Raw genomic sequence first — 14,995 nt, 5'->3', positions numbered from 1 at the left:
TCTCTTCCTATTTACCCCCCCGCCACCCCGGCGGCCGGGGAAAATTTGGCTATGCAATGTCCGGGTTCGTAGACCACTACCTCTAGTGCTTCTTTTGCTAACTACTTCTGCAGACCTCACTTGGTCGCGGACTTGATCGCGGACTCGATCGCGAGTTCGTCTTCCTGGGCCCCGTGGCACCATTCAAACGGCCGGCTGATGATGTCAATACCTTATCCCGTCAACCGCCACCACAAATCTTCCGCGATGTTACACCTGCCTCACGGGTACGCTCCACCACAGTCGAAACGCCAGCGGTGCCACGAGATTTCCCCTCCACTACCACGACGTCGCGCCCAATCATCTTCTCCTCCACTATCGCAGCGTCGCGAACCCTCCTCGTTGTTGCCATACCGCACGCCTCTCTCAGTACAGCCAAACACTCGTTCCTTGGGACCCCAATCTGAGGCTGGCCGTGAGTATGAAGCTGGCCGCGAATCCAAAGCGGACCGCGAGCACGTGGAAGGTTTATCGGTGGTTAAGGACATGCTTCGTGGCTTCGAAAACACCCTAAAGTCGCGGGGTACTGCATTTAAGCCGATAGGGGTGCCTGCTGGGTTCAAGGCCTCCAGTATTATCCCTAGTACATTCGAGCTACAGTCAGCGGCCTCCAAGGGCAGTGCCATGCGGCATCTAGCAGACAACATGGACATCGTTGCAAGATCAAAGACAGACAAAACATTCACCTCGTTCCTGCTGGAGGTCGGTAGGTCTTACCTTTTGCGCCGCTGTTTCAACGCCCTATTCTTACCAACTATACCAATTGTTGCCTCTAACAACTTTACTGTTGCTGCCATCCGTGGGTTACACTACGGTCTAGTCCCCGGAGAGCGGAACTAGGTGTGTGTAATCATCAGCCTCTTCCGCATCTAAGGCAGGTACAGCGGACAGATTCTTTGTTATACAGAAGACGACCTCAGCGAGGCCGTTCAAGCGGGTGAATTTGAAGACCAGGACGTGCGCATTTTGGCAACTTTGCCAACCCAGACGTCAGTATTTTACGCCTGGACATTGGCGTCTATGTTGATGTTAACCTTTGGTACGTACCAGCGGGACAACCCGACGTTCGAGTAGACCCCCGCCGACTCAGAGCTTCTTGTTGCGAGCGAGCCGCTTCTGCCCGACTCGGAAGTGTGCTGGAGTTGTGGTGCGGAGACCAACTACAATGAACTCGGACCCCGAGACCCAGCTCATCCCTTCGCTGAGATGGAATGTCGAACGTGTTTGAACCCGTACTTTAACCCAACGGATGATGACCAGTCTTTCTCTCCTTCCCAACTAGAAAGTCGGCCAAAGAACCAAGGGATGGAGAATGACGTCGACGAGTGCCCCGGAACATGCAAGAAGCTATGGGACATCAAGAGCGAACAGTTCGTAGAGGACCTGCAAGTCACCCTCTGTAAGACATGCAGAGGCAGTTTTCCGCAGAGGTCAAAGAGTACATTAAGGCTCACCTCACCGACACCCCGTCGCCTACAAACCGTGCGTATATGCAAGATATACTCGAAAAGGGATCCTATTGGCGTGGCGGTGCTCGTGGACTATCTAAGAAAGCTATCATTTCCACCGTATCTAAAGTGCTGCCAAACTTTGCATCTACTTCAAGATACAACAAACTCATCGCAAAGCTGACCGCAAGGGAGACAAGGGCTGGGGAGATCTAAGGACGGTATTCTCGTCGGTGTCTGTAGCACACTCTCCTTCTATCTTTGCCTGGTGGTCTGTTCGGATGGTGGTCTATTAGGGTAATAGGTCAACTATACCAGTTATTCGCTAGCTTCTGCAGTAGTAGGCGTCGGGTTAGAATAGTTACTAGCCTTACACTGGTCTAACTAATATCCAGTTTAATATCTTAAGCAAGACTGAAATGTATTATAATTGCACTTGAAGCTGTCGCGGGGATCATCCGCGGTGAGTAGATACTATCGCAAAATGACTAAGCAAAATGGATAGGATGCTAAGCACAACGGATAGGATGCTGAGCACAACGGATAGGATGCTGAGCAAAACGGAGAGGTTGTATCATGCGTGCACTTGAAGCTGCTGCGGAGATCTTCCGCGGCGAGTAGAGACTCCCGCAAAACGACTAAGCAAACCGGATAGGATGTCAAACAAAACGGATAGGATGTCAAGCAAAACGGATAGGTTGTATCACGGGTGTACTGAAAGCTGTTGCGGGGATCCTCCGCGGTGAGTAGAGACTCTCGCAAACTACACCTACCCAGGCCGCTCATAAGCTGGCAACTCCGCGCCATACCCGTATCCATGCGGATTCGGCAGCTCCTGCGCCCCATAGCCACCATGCCCTCCCAATTCCGCCGTCTCTCCAACTGGACCCCCACCCCGGTACACCTGCGGCGGCGGCGACGGAATTGCGTATCCCGGCTGTGCGCTTGGCTGGCCCATGAATTGCGGCGCGCTGTTGCGATTGTGTTCTGCGAAGTGCTTATCCTGTGCCATTATAGGCACCGGCTGGGGAGGACCCGCTAGTTCAGCAGCCGCAGCGGCCCTCTTGCGGTGCCGGAGGAAGAGGATGAGTGCGATGGCGGCGAGGAGCGCGAGCGCTATGGCGCCGATTGCGATGCCGGCTTTTGCGCCGGCCGAGAGGCCGCCTGAGGAAGATGAGCTTATCGTCGGGGCCCCGGTGCCTGTTGACGTGGCTTGGGCGGCGGTTCCTGTGGCGACTGTATCAGAGGACTGTGCTGATTTAACTTTGGAGGAGGGTGCCGGAGTTGTACCTGTCGCGGCTTTCGAAGTTTTTGGAGACCCTGCTGATGTGATGCTGAGCGTGTTTGTCGCGTGAGCCGATGTGGGCACAGCGCTACTCTGGTCGGGTGGAGCGGTTGTTTGTGCTGCCAGTGAGGCTGACGAGGCCTCTGCCGCTGATTTTGATGCCTCCGCGGCCGCCGATGCTGAGGTGGCGAGAGCAGCCGACTCGGATGCAGACGATGCTTGCGCGGCAGCTGAATTCGCTGCCGCTTGAGAAGCCGACTGGGCTGCTGCTTCGGACTGTGAAGCTGCTGCTGCTTCAGACTGCGAAGCGGCTGCAGCGGCCGAGCGAGATGCTGCGGCAATGGCTGCGACAGAGGCTGATGATGAAGAGGCTGCGGCGGCGGCCGATGAAGACGACGCGGCGGCAGCGTCTGATGCTTTTTCAATAAGAAAACCGCGCGAAGGGACCTCGTCTTCGGTGTCATCGTAGGGAGCATCCTGGGAGCTGACAGTGGGCTTAAGGCGGTAGACAAACTTCCCGCCGTGGGCATCGATATCGTCATCGGAGAGATCAACTGCATACGCCCAAGATCCGCCGTGGCCAGAGTATACGCTCGCTATCGGAATCGCATTAGCACGAAGCGTATGGGTAAGGGCATTAGCGTGGACGTTAAGCAGAATGATGCGTACCAGCTAGACATTGCGTGTAGCTGTCGCCGTCGAAAGAAGTTAGCCATAAGGATATATGACTATTGTCGTCAAATAGATGCTCTCCGTCGACCGTAGGCTGGTAGGTATCTGAGAACGAGGTCAACTAGGGAAGAGGTCCAATTAATATAAAAAGTGAACTACCATTGACGATCCAAATGAAATTGAAGACTGTGCCTTGGACGATGGTATTAACAGGATCGAAGTCGTCCACATCTGGGTATGGTATAGAGAATCCGTACTGGGCAGCTACGTTCCAGCAGCAGCCAATAGCCCATATCAACGACAGCCGAAATACTGAAAGCGCCATCCCTCCAGGGACGGAGAAGACGCTGAGAAGGGCCTGAAAGAGCTGAAAACTTCGAGGAGGCTGAAGAAAACAGAACAGCGCAGGGCGGGCTACCCACAGATAAGGTCGACGATGCAGCCAGCGCCACAAAACGCCAAATTCGCTGTTCCATACCAAAATTGTGCAAGACAACTGCAAACAAGCATAAATCCCGTGGTCAGTAGGCAGCTTTGGCTGGCACGACAGCCAAAAGCACCCTGTGGCGTCCAGGTGTGCGGGGTTGGCAAGACGTGGTAGGAGAAGAGGTGCATGTTGCATGCAGGCTGCATCTTGGGGGCCAAAGAGCGACAGTGATTGTGCTTGTTGCGGGCATGAGAGCCTCAAAACCCCACGGCGCCAAGCTCTCACCTGACTCAGACCTTCAGCCTCGTCGGGCCGCCTTGCGGACGCATGGCGCGACTCAGCGAAACCGGTGTAGGCGGGGACAGCTTTGAAGTCAGTCATTGGTGGAGGCTGGGGCTCTTCCGATCGCCAGTTATCGGCTGCATCCTGAGGCTGCAACTCCGATGCAGAGGACATATTTGTCACATGTGCGGCTCGGAACGATGCCTGAGCCGTGCCGCATTGGGAGCATTGCGCGACGAGAGTTGGTACAGTAAAGCTTCGCTATAATAAACCGTTATATAACGAATTCGCAGTAACGTAGTCTGCGGGTAAGTGGGCCATGCGGGTGAGTGGGCCACCCCATTATTGGTGCGATTTGGGACGTTTTAGCACCCCAGCAATCTTAATAACCGCAAAATATAAAGTACAATTTAAGATGCTATATACTGTCTAGCTCTTTCTAATAGCTAAGAGAAAGTTTGGAGCAATATAGAGGCATAATTCGATTGTATTGTAAGTAATACCTGATTTCGACGGCCAAAACTAACCAAAACTTTACTACGGCTAAATAGGGCTATTGAGAAATCTGAACAATGAACATATGATATTAGAATAGTCACTTATATTACTATTCCAAGTTACAGCTTGAAATATTTGGTGGTCGTTAAGATAGCTGGGGTGCTAAAACGTCCAAATCGCACCAATAATGGGGTGGCCCACTCGCCCGCATGGCCCACTCACCCGCAGACTACGTTACAACGAACAAAACCTTAATCCCGGATTTTTTGTATGGGGAAATAACGAATTCGCGCTACTCCGAACTTCGTAAGGATTAGGCAGGATTCGTTTGTATGGGAAACCCCTCATTTGGGCCCCAGAACCCTCGAATTTGGGCGGATTTTAGGTGGGTCGGACCTTCGGGGGTGGAACTTTCACCCCTACTTGCTAACAAATGGTCTTATTTAGGTAGTTAACTATCTCGGACCTCTAGGACGCTTGATCAGATTACCCTTTGACGAAACCTCCTTACAACGAAAATAATCCTGAAATAAGTGTTTCGTTATAACGAGGTTTTACTCCGTACTGTAGGAAGAGATTGCAATGGTGGAGAGCCGGAGGCAGAGCGGACCACACGCTCGGACCAGGCTACGAGGCCCAAGAAAACGGCAAAATCGACGTCGGGCTTACCTATACAAATCCTTCATCGGCCACCGACTACTTCGCTTTTATTTTCAATGTGAAAATTACAGTCGCCTAAAATGCGGTACAGGAGAATTCTGCACGACTAAATGAGGATGGAGGTGAAACAATGCATTGAACGAGGTAGTTAAGTGATGTATTGGATGAGCATCTATCTAGGCTACGTACGCCGTATATATACTCTGTGTGTGTGGAGGCTTACGTAGCCGTCCCGTAGAACTGTGAGGGCTAAGTACAGGAACCGTGTTCTATATCAAGGTAGCCGAGCTAACCGTACCATACTCCGTAGGCTAGCTGGCTAAGAATACGTACTCCGTCACTATACATCTTGAACTTCCGTGGTCAATGCCTCTAGCGCCATCATTGAGAGCTTGATTACTTCTGAAACACGATGAAAAGAAAGCGAGACAATCTTTGATGTCAATCTTCGATGAGATCGTCTATTTTGTTTGAGGTACATCTCTTTTCCCGAATCTGCTGCAGGTAGTGGGCTCTACTGGTTATCAATTTTGTCGGTGTCAACCTACATTTTCACGTGTCATAATTCATCCTCTTTGATCTCGATCTTCCTAGCTTCCCTGGTTTTAGTCTATGGCCTGATTCTGAGAGCACAGAGTTTGCACGAAAAGTCGATTGATTACTTCGAAACAGGGATTTATGCCTCGTCCTGTATTTGGAATCAGAGGCTGGAGCCAGAAAAGGCCCCCGGTCGTAGGCCTTGCCTCAGCTTTCAACCTAGGGAACTCGCATCAAATTTCATGTTGAGGCCCAGCCAGTCCGACCTCAGAGATGGGTATCATAAAAGCTGAGAGCCTTGAAAAGTTTATACTTGCGTCCCCATCCTACCGAAATGAAGAAATCACGAGGAAGCCGAAATCCGAGCCATCTAGACGAACGCTACGGCCGACATGATGCACAGTCGCAGGATCCAGCAATCAAATCTGCCGTGACGCTTAAGGAAACCTTTCAAGCTATCTCGCAGTGTTGAACAAGCGGATGCCAATGTGAACGACATCGATCGCGACGCACACTCACAACGGACACAGCAAAGGTAGAACTAAAATGCCCCGACGCTTTGCTTTCCCACAACACCTGTTAGGGAGGAGCGGTGAGGGCCACGGCACTTAGGTTAAATTGATGTGAACTCTGATTTCTATAGACGTCTAGCTAGTTGTATATATACTAGGGGAAGGAAGGGGGGCCACCCCTGGGTGGCGCGCTAGTAAGTTCAGCTGAACACTGCACAGCTGAGTTTTCAGCTGGGCTCTCCACAGCTGAGATCTCAGCTGTGTTCTCTACAGCTGATGTTCGGAGTAGCCTTCTAGCATATGAGTTGTTGATCCTAGGTTGTAGTGCTGCAACCTGAGTACGGCAGGTACGTGTATATAGCTTCACCTTCCTTCAGACCTCTCTCTCTCTCTCCTCGACATCCTCATCATCTTCATCGAACACAACACATACAACGTCTACTCTCTCTCTTAAGTGACAACACCCACTTTTCTATTACCCATCGCTACACACAGGGCTACAACTGTGTCAATAGCCCACCATAGCGCCAAACGATGTGAATACACCGCATAACACATCATTAGTTTTTGCCGATGGCCAACCCGTGGACGTGGAAGTTGACCACCGATCGACCCGAGTATCCCGACTAAAAGATGTACCTGATGAGCTTACTGAAGCAATTCTACAGGGCATGGAAGCCCTTGAGCCGAACGAGCGGTTTGATATCCTCACCACCACATCCATACAGCAAATCAAGAACGCTCGCCTCTTATCTCGGCAGTTCTGCGCCTGTTCTTGGCGTTCTTTCGCGAAGGTCCTAGGACAGACTACGTTCTTCGCGACCCGCTCGAGCATGAACGACCTTGCCAGACTCTCGAAAATCACCGCGCTAAATACATGGGTCACAACTCTGACGTTCTCCGGGATGGTGTTTGCGAAACTCCGAGTCCCGCTGCATAAGTTGCACCTTGGCTGCGCGAACCTCTGCTCGAACGTCAGGTGTGCCGCAACGATCAAATCGCATACAAGACGGCCCAGAACCGAACTCACATATCATGCGACTTCGAGAAAGACCTCGCGGCAATCCTACCTCGCTTTGCTAAGCTAAAGCATCTACGGTACTATCGAGCCACCAACGGCCACATTAAAGAGTGGATTGCGTCAAAGCACTTTCGTCCAAAGTGCTGTTACTCTACCGAGGAGAGCGAATATCAAGACGGACAGGCGCATCTAGCTACCGACGAGGAATTCAAGGTCGATAAGCAGCCACCGTCAGTCTTATACAGCATCTTCAAGGTCCTGGGAAAGTTAGAAATCCAACTAGAGAGTTTCTCCACCCCATTCCTGGGCAATCGAGATACAGATCGCAACGCCTTGAACGAATTGAGCCTAGATTTTACCATTGTTAGATTCGACCTTAGGACGCTAAATCTGGACTGGCTGTTCCCAGGGCACGCAGCACCAGACCCAGACGCCTTCATGCTACCTCCGGTCGGTAATACGAACTCAAAGATCAAGTCTCTCACGGCGCGTAGTGGGGAGTCGGGCAAGATGATCGATCACACTAGAGAGCAAATAGACCAATTCGAGATCCAGATACACAAACTAATCAACCTCTAGTTATTTCCGATTGCGTCACTCAAGCACCTCTCCATCAACTGGAGCTTTCGCCCTCACACCTGGCTGCGCATGCGCTCTCTCCCTTGTGTGTTAGAGCGCCTCAAGAACCTCCGGACTCTCGATATCGCCTTCTCCGGCGTCGACGCAAACTATATCTACCTATGTAATCAGCTCTGGCCCGCATTCACCTCCGAAAATCTCCCTTGTCTCGAAGAAATCAAGTTTTGCTTCCCGTTCACGGATGTCATACACCTTGATTGCCTGGTCCATGCGCTCGTGAATATTCCCACTCTCCGCCGCCTAGGTCTCGCCTATCTGAACGTCGGCTACCCAATCAATTGGAGGCAGCTCTTCGCTGAGCTGGGAATCCGAATGAAACTGGAAGAGCTGTATCTGATTGAGCCGCTGAGCTGTGGCCAACAGAGGTGCTCATGGACTTGGACTTTTGAACAAATTCTTTCGGGTAACGAAGCTGTGAGAAGCGATTATTGGATGTTGAAGACAGATGCTAAGGTGGTACAGGTGGTAGGCGATAGTGAGGTTCAAGCGGGAAGGGCGCCGAGGGCGATTTGTTTTGGGAATTTTGGGTAGGTTTGGTGTATATCGGGCTCATGATGTAGGCCTCGGAGCACGCTTGGGGTACAGTAAGTAGCAGTCAGTCTACCGAAACGCTATCTGGGAGGCCCAAAGGGTCTCCAGACTAGTTATTTGCGGATTTCATGGGCGTGTCAAGTGGTGATTTTGTCGTACTAGTGGTGTAAAACTTCGGTGCGGATTTCTTTGTCTTAATGTGCGGCTTTTCTATTCGACAACTGCATACGAAGTAGGTGAGTCAAGCAGTGATACATTCTCCTACTATCGCTCTTACCTAAATTAGTTTTCGTAACTCTTATATCACATTCATCGAATAGAAAGAGCCAGAATTTCGCGCTTGAAGACTTCTGGTACGTAAAGCCTGCCCCCAATGAGCTGCACCTAGAACTCCAGATCTATGCCGTCGGGGTATCTACCACCAAGAAAATCTCATCGCCCAGAATGAGAATGAAACGAGATGGATATCGAACCATATCGAACACCTAACTCCCCTTCGGTCTAGACGCCGCCTCCCGGAAAAAGAAAAATCAAGAAATGACGAATCAACCGCACCAGGCTCTGAGCCCCCAATTGCCGCAAGCCTTCATTAGCTAGGCCATCTGGGCCAAGAATCCCTCTCCCTCCAAAATGTCGATCAGGTCAGGATCCGACTGCTTGCCTTTGTACAGCTTCAGGAACTTCGCTTTGATTAGGTCCTTCTCCTCCTCCGTCGGCTGCACCTCTTTCATTAAAATATCCCGCATAGTCGGGTAGAACTTCTCCCGCCAGAGATCAACCAGCTTGGCGTTCTCTTCCGGGTGATCGCGAAGGTACGAGTCCCGGCCGAAGGCGAACGACGCGAATGGGTGGTTCACCTGGAACTCGATGACGTGGCCGATACCCGGGAGATAGGCATATACGAAGCAGCAGAGGTCTTTGGGCATGGTCTCCCTCACCACGTGCCTGTCCAGGATCTCCACCTGTCCCCCGTTCTTGTCGGGCTTGATGTAGTACTTCCCGTCCAACTTCGTGATCGCGGCCACGAGACGCTGGATATTCGAGAGCATCCATGGCACGCCGGTCGGGATACGGAAGGAGATGAAGTCACTCACCGCCTTGAACTTGGAGAAGGACGCGTTGCCATGCTTATCATAACCGCCGTACGACGCCTTGACTTGGAAGCGGCCGAAGACCTTCGGCTCGCGGCGGGTTTCGAGGACCAGGTCGGGGTCGGCGGAGTGGATGAGGTCTTTGACCTGGAGGGTGAGAGCGTACGCGTCGTTCAGGACGTCCTGATCGACGAGGGAGTGGAGGTCCTTCCAGATCGAAGAAGAAGGGTCCAGGTGAGGGGCGTCGGAGGAGTCCAAGGCCGCGCGGAGCTTGATCTTGTAAAGAATGGGCTTATAGGACGCGAGGGCTGGCTTATACTCCTCGGACTTCTTTTCTTCGGGCTTGGGCTTGCTGCCGGCGAAGATGGTGTTGTTGGTGGACATGGTTGTGGTGGAGTGAGGAAGGTTTAGGTTTGAGTGTGCGGGTATGATGGTTTTATTGAGGTGGCAGTTGGTGTGGTGGTTTGAGGAAGGTGTGTGTTGTGTGATGGAGAGAAGAGGCTGTCGAGGCAAAGAAGAGGGGTTTTATATACGCTTGCTGGAGGTGTGGATTGCTGAAAGGAGGCGAATGTAATGACATCGCGCGCGCGCTCGCTCGCTGCCCGGCGGCGCCTTCAACACTGCTACCGTCTTCCTTTGCCTTCCATCATGCACGGACGGGCAGTCTTTTATCTATCTTCATTCACCATGAACGGTAGTGTTCTCGATCATGTCGTCATAGTAGCTCTTTCTCGTCGCCAGGGAGGCCGCTCTAGGCCGACATGGTAAAAGGTGGACTTCTATACGGTGTACAGTAAGAGGTCTTCCGATATGGCGACATTAGGCGCACACTATAGCATCTGGCCTGGATCTCGTATCGACGGTGTTCCACGGACAACTTCCGGATGCGAAGCTTATGAGGACTTGATAGCTTGATATACGCTGAAAGGGTTTGTCTACTGGGTTTGTTTCATTTCAGAGTTCGCGAATCGGGATCAATCACAGATATATTCCCCTAGTTTCACAGAGCTACCTTACACTTCTCCGCCAGCCACCGTTGTCTTCAAAAGCGCAACCTCAGTCCCTTGATTCAAAAGGTCGTGTCTCCTCGAAACGCTCTCCGGATCTAAGTACGGCCTCTCCCCTAAGCTCACTGCACGCTGTCCAGTCCTTGTCCCAAGTCCCTGATAATCCGGAGTGGCTGCATGGTACGTAGAACGGCTATTACCGGGTCAGTCCTCATCCCATCCATATTTCTATAGCTCACGTGACGACTTACTTATCCCAAATAACAACATCATTCTCGTTGTCCCAATGTACTCTGACCTGCAAATCATGGTTCTCTACAATCAACCTCAAGAACCAATCCAGCAAGGCCTGCGACTCCTGCTCCGTAACGCCGTTAATATGCTGCACGTGATGCCCAACCGAAAACACCGACTTCCAACCGGTCACGGGATTGGTGCGGATCACGGGATGGATAGCGCTGAGATCATCGCCCACGTTTTCCGGAGCCCCGCGCTCTTCGGTGAAGAGCTTGTAGCCGTTTATCGCGGCTGCTTTGCCGAATTTCGGCTGGCCATACGTCGCAGTGAGGGACTCGAGGAACTTTTGGTAGGGAGGTGAGATGCGGTCGAAGACGTCGTAGCCGGAGGCGAACATGGTGTCTGCTTATATCAGCATTTCACTTAATCTCAGATCTAGAAAAGTGGATTATTCTACCTCCCCCAGTTCTCGGCAGCTTCGTCAGCCTCAGCACCGCATAATCGCTCGGCACGGGCTCGAACGTGATATCAGAGTGCCATTGGTCCGTGTTACTCGCCTTGATGGTCTCGCGGTCCTGGACGCCTTTGAAAATGATGCGGCCACGGGTTGAGTCGATGACGCTGATTTCTTTGTCTTTGGTTGCGCCGTCTGAGGCGCCGATGTTCACGGTTGGGTGGATGTGAAGTTTAGATGTGCTCGGTTTTCCGGATAGCTCGCCTAGACGTTGGACTAGTTCTTTTTGGAGGTCATTGTTGAGGGCGTCTTGCTTGCGGAAGACGACGACGTTGCGTTGGGAGACTTTGGTTGTTAGTTTGGTGTATGGATTGGGAGGTGGGGGAGGGGTGGGGGAGGGGTCAATTTACTTTTGATAGCGAGGTCGCGAAGGAGCTCGTCGGAGTTTGGTGCGTGTAGCCAGTCTACAAGATTGATGTCGTGGAATTCGGTGCCGACTACGGCTGTGAGGTCTCTTTGCTTGAATTGATCGAGGATTCCGGTTGGTTTTAGTGGTGTTCGTTGCTGCTGGGTTTTGGACACTGGTGTGGATTCTGGGGTCTCGAGTGAAGGGGCCATTTTGGTTGAGTTAGAGGGGCAATTCCGTTATCCTTGATGATTGTGAAGGAAGTTGAGGCAAGTATTCAAGCGTATATTATTTCCATTTGCTCAAGTCGTTCATACAAGGTTCAAGCGTGTCGCATGGTTCACGCGAAGAAGGCCGACCTCGCGACGATGTCGCAATAACTGCCCTATATTTCGTATGTAGCAACCTTGTGCGCTAAAAATGTTGGTCTGATATCCATGTATCCACTCTTTTGCATGCTTGCACGCCGTCGTTCTCGCCAAACGCAGGCCCGAAGAAGCGCTTAGAAAGGCATATGGAAAAAGATATCCAAACTCCGAAGTCGGGATTCTATGAATTGTCCCACAGAGGAATAGAGGATTGCATACTCTCTGTGATGTCACTTTGGTCACGCTTCGTCGACTTCAAATTGATTTCACTGGGTCCCTTGCACCGAATGGCTAAGAGCATCAAGTCTCAAGTTCAAAAATGAGTAAATTCCACTTTTGTAACATGCCCTACGAGGTCTCCAGCGGAACGATCCTTCTACAACTTAGCAAGCGCGAAACGTCGGCCTGTAGAATTTGGGTCCAAGTACGGCTTTTCCCCAATCGAAACGATGCGGTTCCCAGAGCGGTTCGCGTCGTAGTCACTGCAACATTGTTAGATAAGAGATAGTCTCTTTAGCTATTTTACTTACAAAGTTGCTGTATGGAAGCATGATCGACTACTAGATGTCAGCTGAAGCTCTTTGGTGAGGTTAGACAATACATACTTATCCCAAATCGCTATGTCGTTCGTTCGCCATTTAAATCGCACTTGAAGATCATGGTTCTCTGCAATGAGCTGAAGGACTGCGGCAAGCGTAAGTCAGAATTGAAAATTTGGCGTCCAGATGCTTGAGAAGTCCTTACAGTAAGACTTGAGGATCTCATCTTCGCGTGGCGTTACATTATTGAATTTTCCGTCATGCACCTGATGCCCGGCAGCCATGAGACTCTTCCACCTGAGAGGGGTTAGCGAAGATTACAATGATGAAAGCAGTATTCCTACCCAGTCACTGGGTTGGTTCGAACCACAGGGCTTGAGTTATTAGCAAAGTTCAATCTTAGAGCATGTGGCGTGCATACTGTGAAGCTTCAAAGTCAAGACCTCCGTTGTCCGGCGAGCCTCGATCGCCTGAGATCAAGTCCTCGCCTCCTTCCTGGGCCGCCTTCTTTAAGGTAGCCTATGAGCGCAGTTTCAGCTTTGAACTTGGCGGTAGAGTAAGAAGGTATACGGACATTGTGATGTGTTGCTGTCAAGCTTTCCGCGAATCGTTTCCACGCCGGCGACAAACGGTCGTATGCCTCATAGCCAGATGCCCATATCGTATCGCCACCCGTCTCCGGAACTATCGTCATTTTCAAGACTGCGTAGTCCGATGGCACATGCTCGAAGGTGATGCTAAAATACGCGGAGTTAGCCGATTAGGAAGGATTGATACTTCCTTATATGATATACATACTCGGAATGCCACAGTGTGCTCGCTAGAGGTTTCAACGGTGAGACGTGTCCCTGGTGGGCTAGTTTGGCGTTCTAGAAGATGTCTCGTTAACATCAGTTTGTCCTTGAGGCTTGTGGCGAATGTTTGGGCGGCTGACCTCTGATGAAATTACCATCACCTCCTCATCAGGTTTCGGTTCCCCATCAACTACTCGTTTCGCTTTCTTATCCGTCATAGCATGACGATGCAACTGCATAACAATCGTTCAGCAACTACTGGCCTTCCTAATGAGGAGCGTGGCGTACCTTTGAAGTTTCTGGCTTTCCCGAAAGCCTACCGAGCTTCTCCCCAAGAACCCTTTGCTGATCGATCTCTAGATCTTGATTGCGAAAGAACACCACGCCGCGTTGAGAAACTGCCCATTGCTATTAGATCTTCCATGACTTTTCAACTCTTGATGCAAAAAGATCACGGTGAACCATACCCAAAATTGCCAGATCGCGAAGTTTTCTGTCATCAGAAAGCAGAGTGCTCAATTGCACATCTGGAAACTCTCTCCCAATGATTGGAGTAATGTCAAAAGACTTGTAGCTATCCAACGAGCCCGAATATTTCAAGGGGACTCTTGGTGTCTCCTTCACTGCTTTTGAATTCGCGTGAGCCCTGCGAATCGGCGCACTACTGTTCGAGATCACTTGGGCCATGGTTGTCGTCGCTCTAAACTTCACAAGAAAGAACTTCGCAAAAAGATGCCTTACAAGCAAAGGAACAACGTCTGCCACGGAACAGGTCCTTCCACAAATTCTTGTCCCATTGCGAGATCGGAGGCCAGCTGCTAGAACTCACGGAGATACCGTGGGTGTCCACTCTGGTCAAAAGTGGGCTCAAGACTCGGCCTTATGCCCGAGTGTCGTGGTGAGTGCAAGCCAAACCATAGTCATAAGTCCTCTGCTTTTGTATGTGCTCCGTGATTGGTGGAAATCTATCCCTGACTCAAGCTCGGATTTAGCCGCCTGTTGCGATCGTGGAACCAGCATATCCATTATCATACATAGTGCTAGCAAGGTCTCTGATGACGCTCTAATTCCCGCGAGTGGTCGTCCTATCCCTACAATGTGGCTCTTTCTCGCTACCGTCACGCGGGGAGACGTTCTCCACAAAATACGTGCTGACAGGGATTCTAAACGTGATATTCGCTTATGCACACGTCAAGCCTAAACACGACTAGCATTCCACTCTCAAGACCACGCTGTCAGGTGTTCTAAGTAAAAGCATATCTCTTGACTCGGGCGGTCCCCTAGAGCCATAAGATAAGGGAACTTTCAATCCGATTCGCAGGAAATCTGGTAGAAACATAGCGAGGCCGACGAAGCACCGTTGAGCGTGGGACTCTGAGTCTTGGATATTCTGCCATCTGGAGTACATGTGTCGCCATTTCGAGAACAGATCATCTGGACTCGGATGCGTTCGTCACCGCCGCGCACCATGGGGCGGAGTCTATGGCAGGAGGAGTTAGACAGCATCGCACCTCATTCGGGGGTGTTCTTGCTGATCGCTAGCGTTGG

General features: G+C 51.2%; 8 protein-coding genes across 8 annotated transcripts; 4 read left to right on the top strand and 4 right to left on the bottom strand.

Annotated features, from left to right (window-relative positions):
• The first annotated feature begins 3 nt into the window (after positions 1-3).
• BDZ99DRAFT_194730 (uncharacterized protein) lies at positions 4-1,062 on the top strand. Its single transcript, XM_033713191.1, has one exon. It carries the CDS (start codon positions 199-201, stop codon positions 877-879), a length of 681 nt encoding a protein of 226 aa, XP_033582334.1. The 5' UTR covers positions 4-198; the 3' UTR covers positions 880-1,062.
• A 72-nt stretch (positions 1,063-1,134) lies between these two features.
• BDZ99DRAFT_459258 (uncharacterized protein) lies at positions 1,135-1,876 on the top strand. The gene has a single exon (XM_033719121.1). The coding sequence runs from the start codon at positions 1,446-1,448 to the stop codon at positions 1,701-1,703; it is 258 nt and encodes an 85-aa protein (XP_033582333.1). The 5' UTR covers positions 1,135-1,445; the 3' UTR covers positions 1,704-1,876.
• Positions 1,877-2,504: 628 nt separating this feature from the next.
• BDZ99DRAFT_194737 (uncharacterized protein) lies at positions 2,505-3,424 on the bottom strand. The gene is made up of 2 exons (XM_033713192.1): positions 2,778-3,424; positions 2,505-2,714 (listed from the first exon to the last, which is right to left on the bottom strand). The coding sequence occupies exons 1-2, from the start codon at positions 3,330-3,332 to the stop codon at positions 2,667-2,669; spliced, it is 603 nt and encodes a 200-aa protein (XP_033582332.1). The 5' UTR covers positions 3,333-3,424; the 3' UTR covers positions 2,505-2,666.
• A 3,538-nt stretch (positions 3,425-6,962) lies between these two features.
• On the top strand, positions 6,963-7,714 carry BDZ99DRAFT_194708 (uncharacterized protein). The gene has a single exon (XM_033713190.1). It carries the CDS (start codon positions 7,032-7,034, stop codon positions 7,446-7,448), a length of 417 nt encoding a protein of 138 aa, XP_033582331.1. The 5' UTR covers positions 6,963-7,031; the 3' UTR covers positions 7,449-7,714.
• Positions 7,715-7,925: 211 nt separating this feature from the next.
• Positions 7,926-8,848, top strand: BDZ99DRAFT_194693 (uncharacterized protein). Its single transcript, XM_033713189.1, has one exon. It carries the CDS (start codon positions 8,030-8,032, stop codon positions 8,549-8,551), a length of 522 nt encoding a protein of 173 aa, XP_033582330.1. The 5' UTR covers positions 7,926-8,029; the 3' UTR covers positions 8,552-8,848.
• BDZ99DRAFT_194692 (uncharacterized protein) lies at positions 8,847-10,120 on the bottom strand. Its single transcript, XM_033713188.1, has one exon. The coding sequence runs from the start codon at positions 10,024-10,026 to the stop codon at positions 9,145-9,147; it is 882 nt and encodes a 293-aa protein (XP_033582329.1). The 5' UTR covers positions 10,027-10,120; the 3' UTR covers positions 8,847-9,144.
• Positions 10,121-10,655: 535 nt separating this feature from the next.
• Positions 10,656-11,958, bottom strand: BDZ99DRAFT_379340 (taurine catabolism dioxygenase; the record flags this gene model as incomplete). Its single annotated transcript, XM_033715144.1, has 4 exons — positions 10,656-10,842; positions 10,901-11,291; positions 11,344-11,685; positions 11,751-11,958. The coding sequence occupies 4 exons, from the start codon at positions 11,956-11,958 to the stop codon at positions 10,656-10,658; spliced, it is 1,128 nt and encodes a 375-aa protein (XP_033582328.1).
• A 532-nt stretch (positions 11,959-12,490) lies between these two features.
• BDZ99DRAFT_516095 (putative TfdA family taurine dioxygenase) lies at positions 12,491-14,134 on the bottom strand (the record flags this gene model as incomplete). Its single annotated transcript, XM_033725039.1, has 11 exons — positions 12,491-12,596; positions 12,645-12,671; positions 12,720-12,798; positions 12,859-12,950; positions 12,998-13,027; positions 13,075-13,172; positions 13,228-13,390; positions 13,452-13,522; positions 13,588-13,680; positions 13,736-13,845; positions 13,915-14,134. 11 exons carry the CDS (start codon positions 14,132-14,134, stop codon positions 12,491-12,493), a joined length of 1,089 nt encoding a protein of 362 aa, XP_033582327.1.
• Positions 14,135-14,995: the final 861 nt, after the last annotated feature.

The sequence above is a fragment of the Mytilinidion resinicola genome (assembly GCF_010093595.1).
Source record: "Mytilinidion resinicola strain CBS 304.34 unplaced genomic scaffold BDZ99scaffold_3, whole genome shotgun sequence".
Classification (NCBI taxonomy): Eukaryota; Fungi; Ascomycota; class Dothideomycetes; order Mytilinidiales; family Mytilinidiaceae; genus Mytilinidion; species Mytilinidion resinicola.
This window is presented reverse-complemented; position numbering and strand designations above follow the sequence as displayed.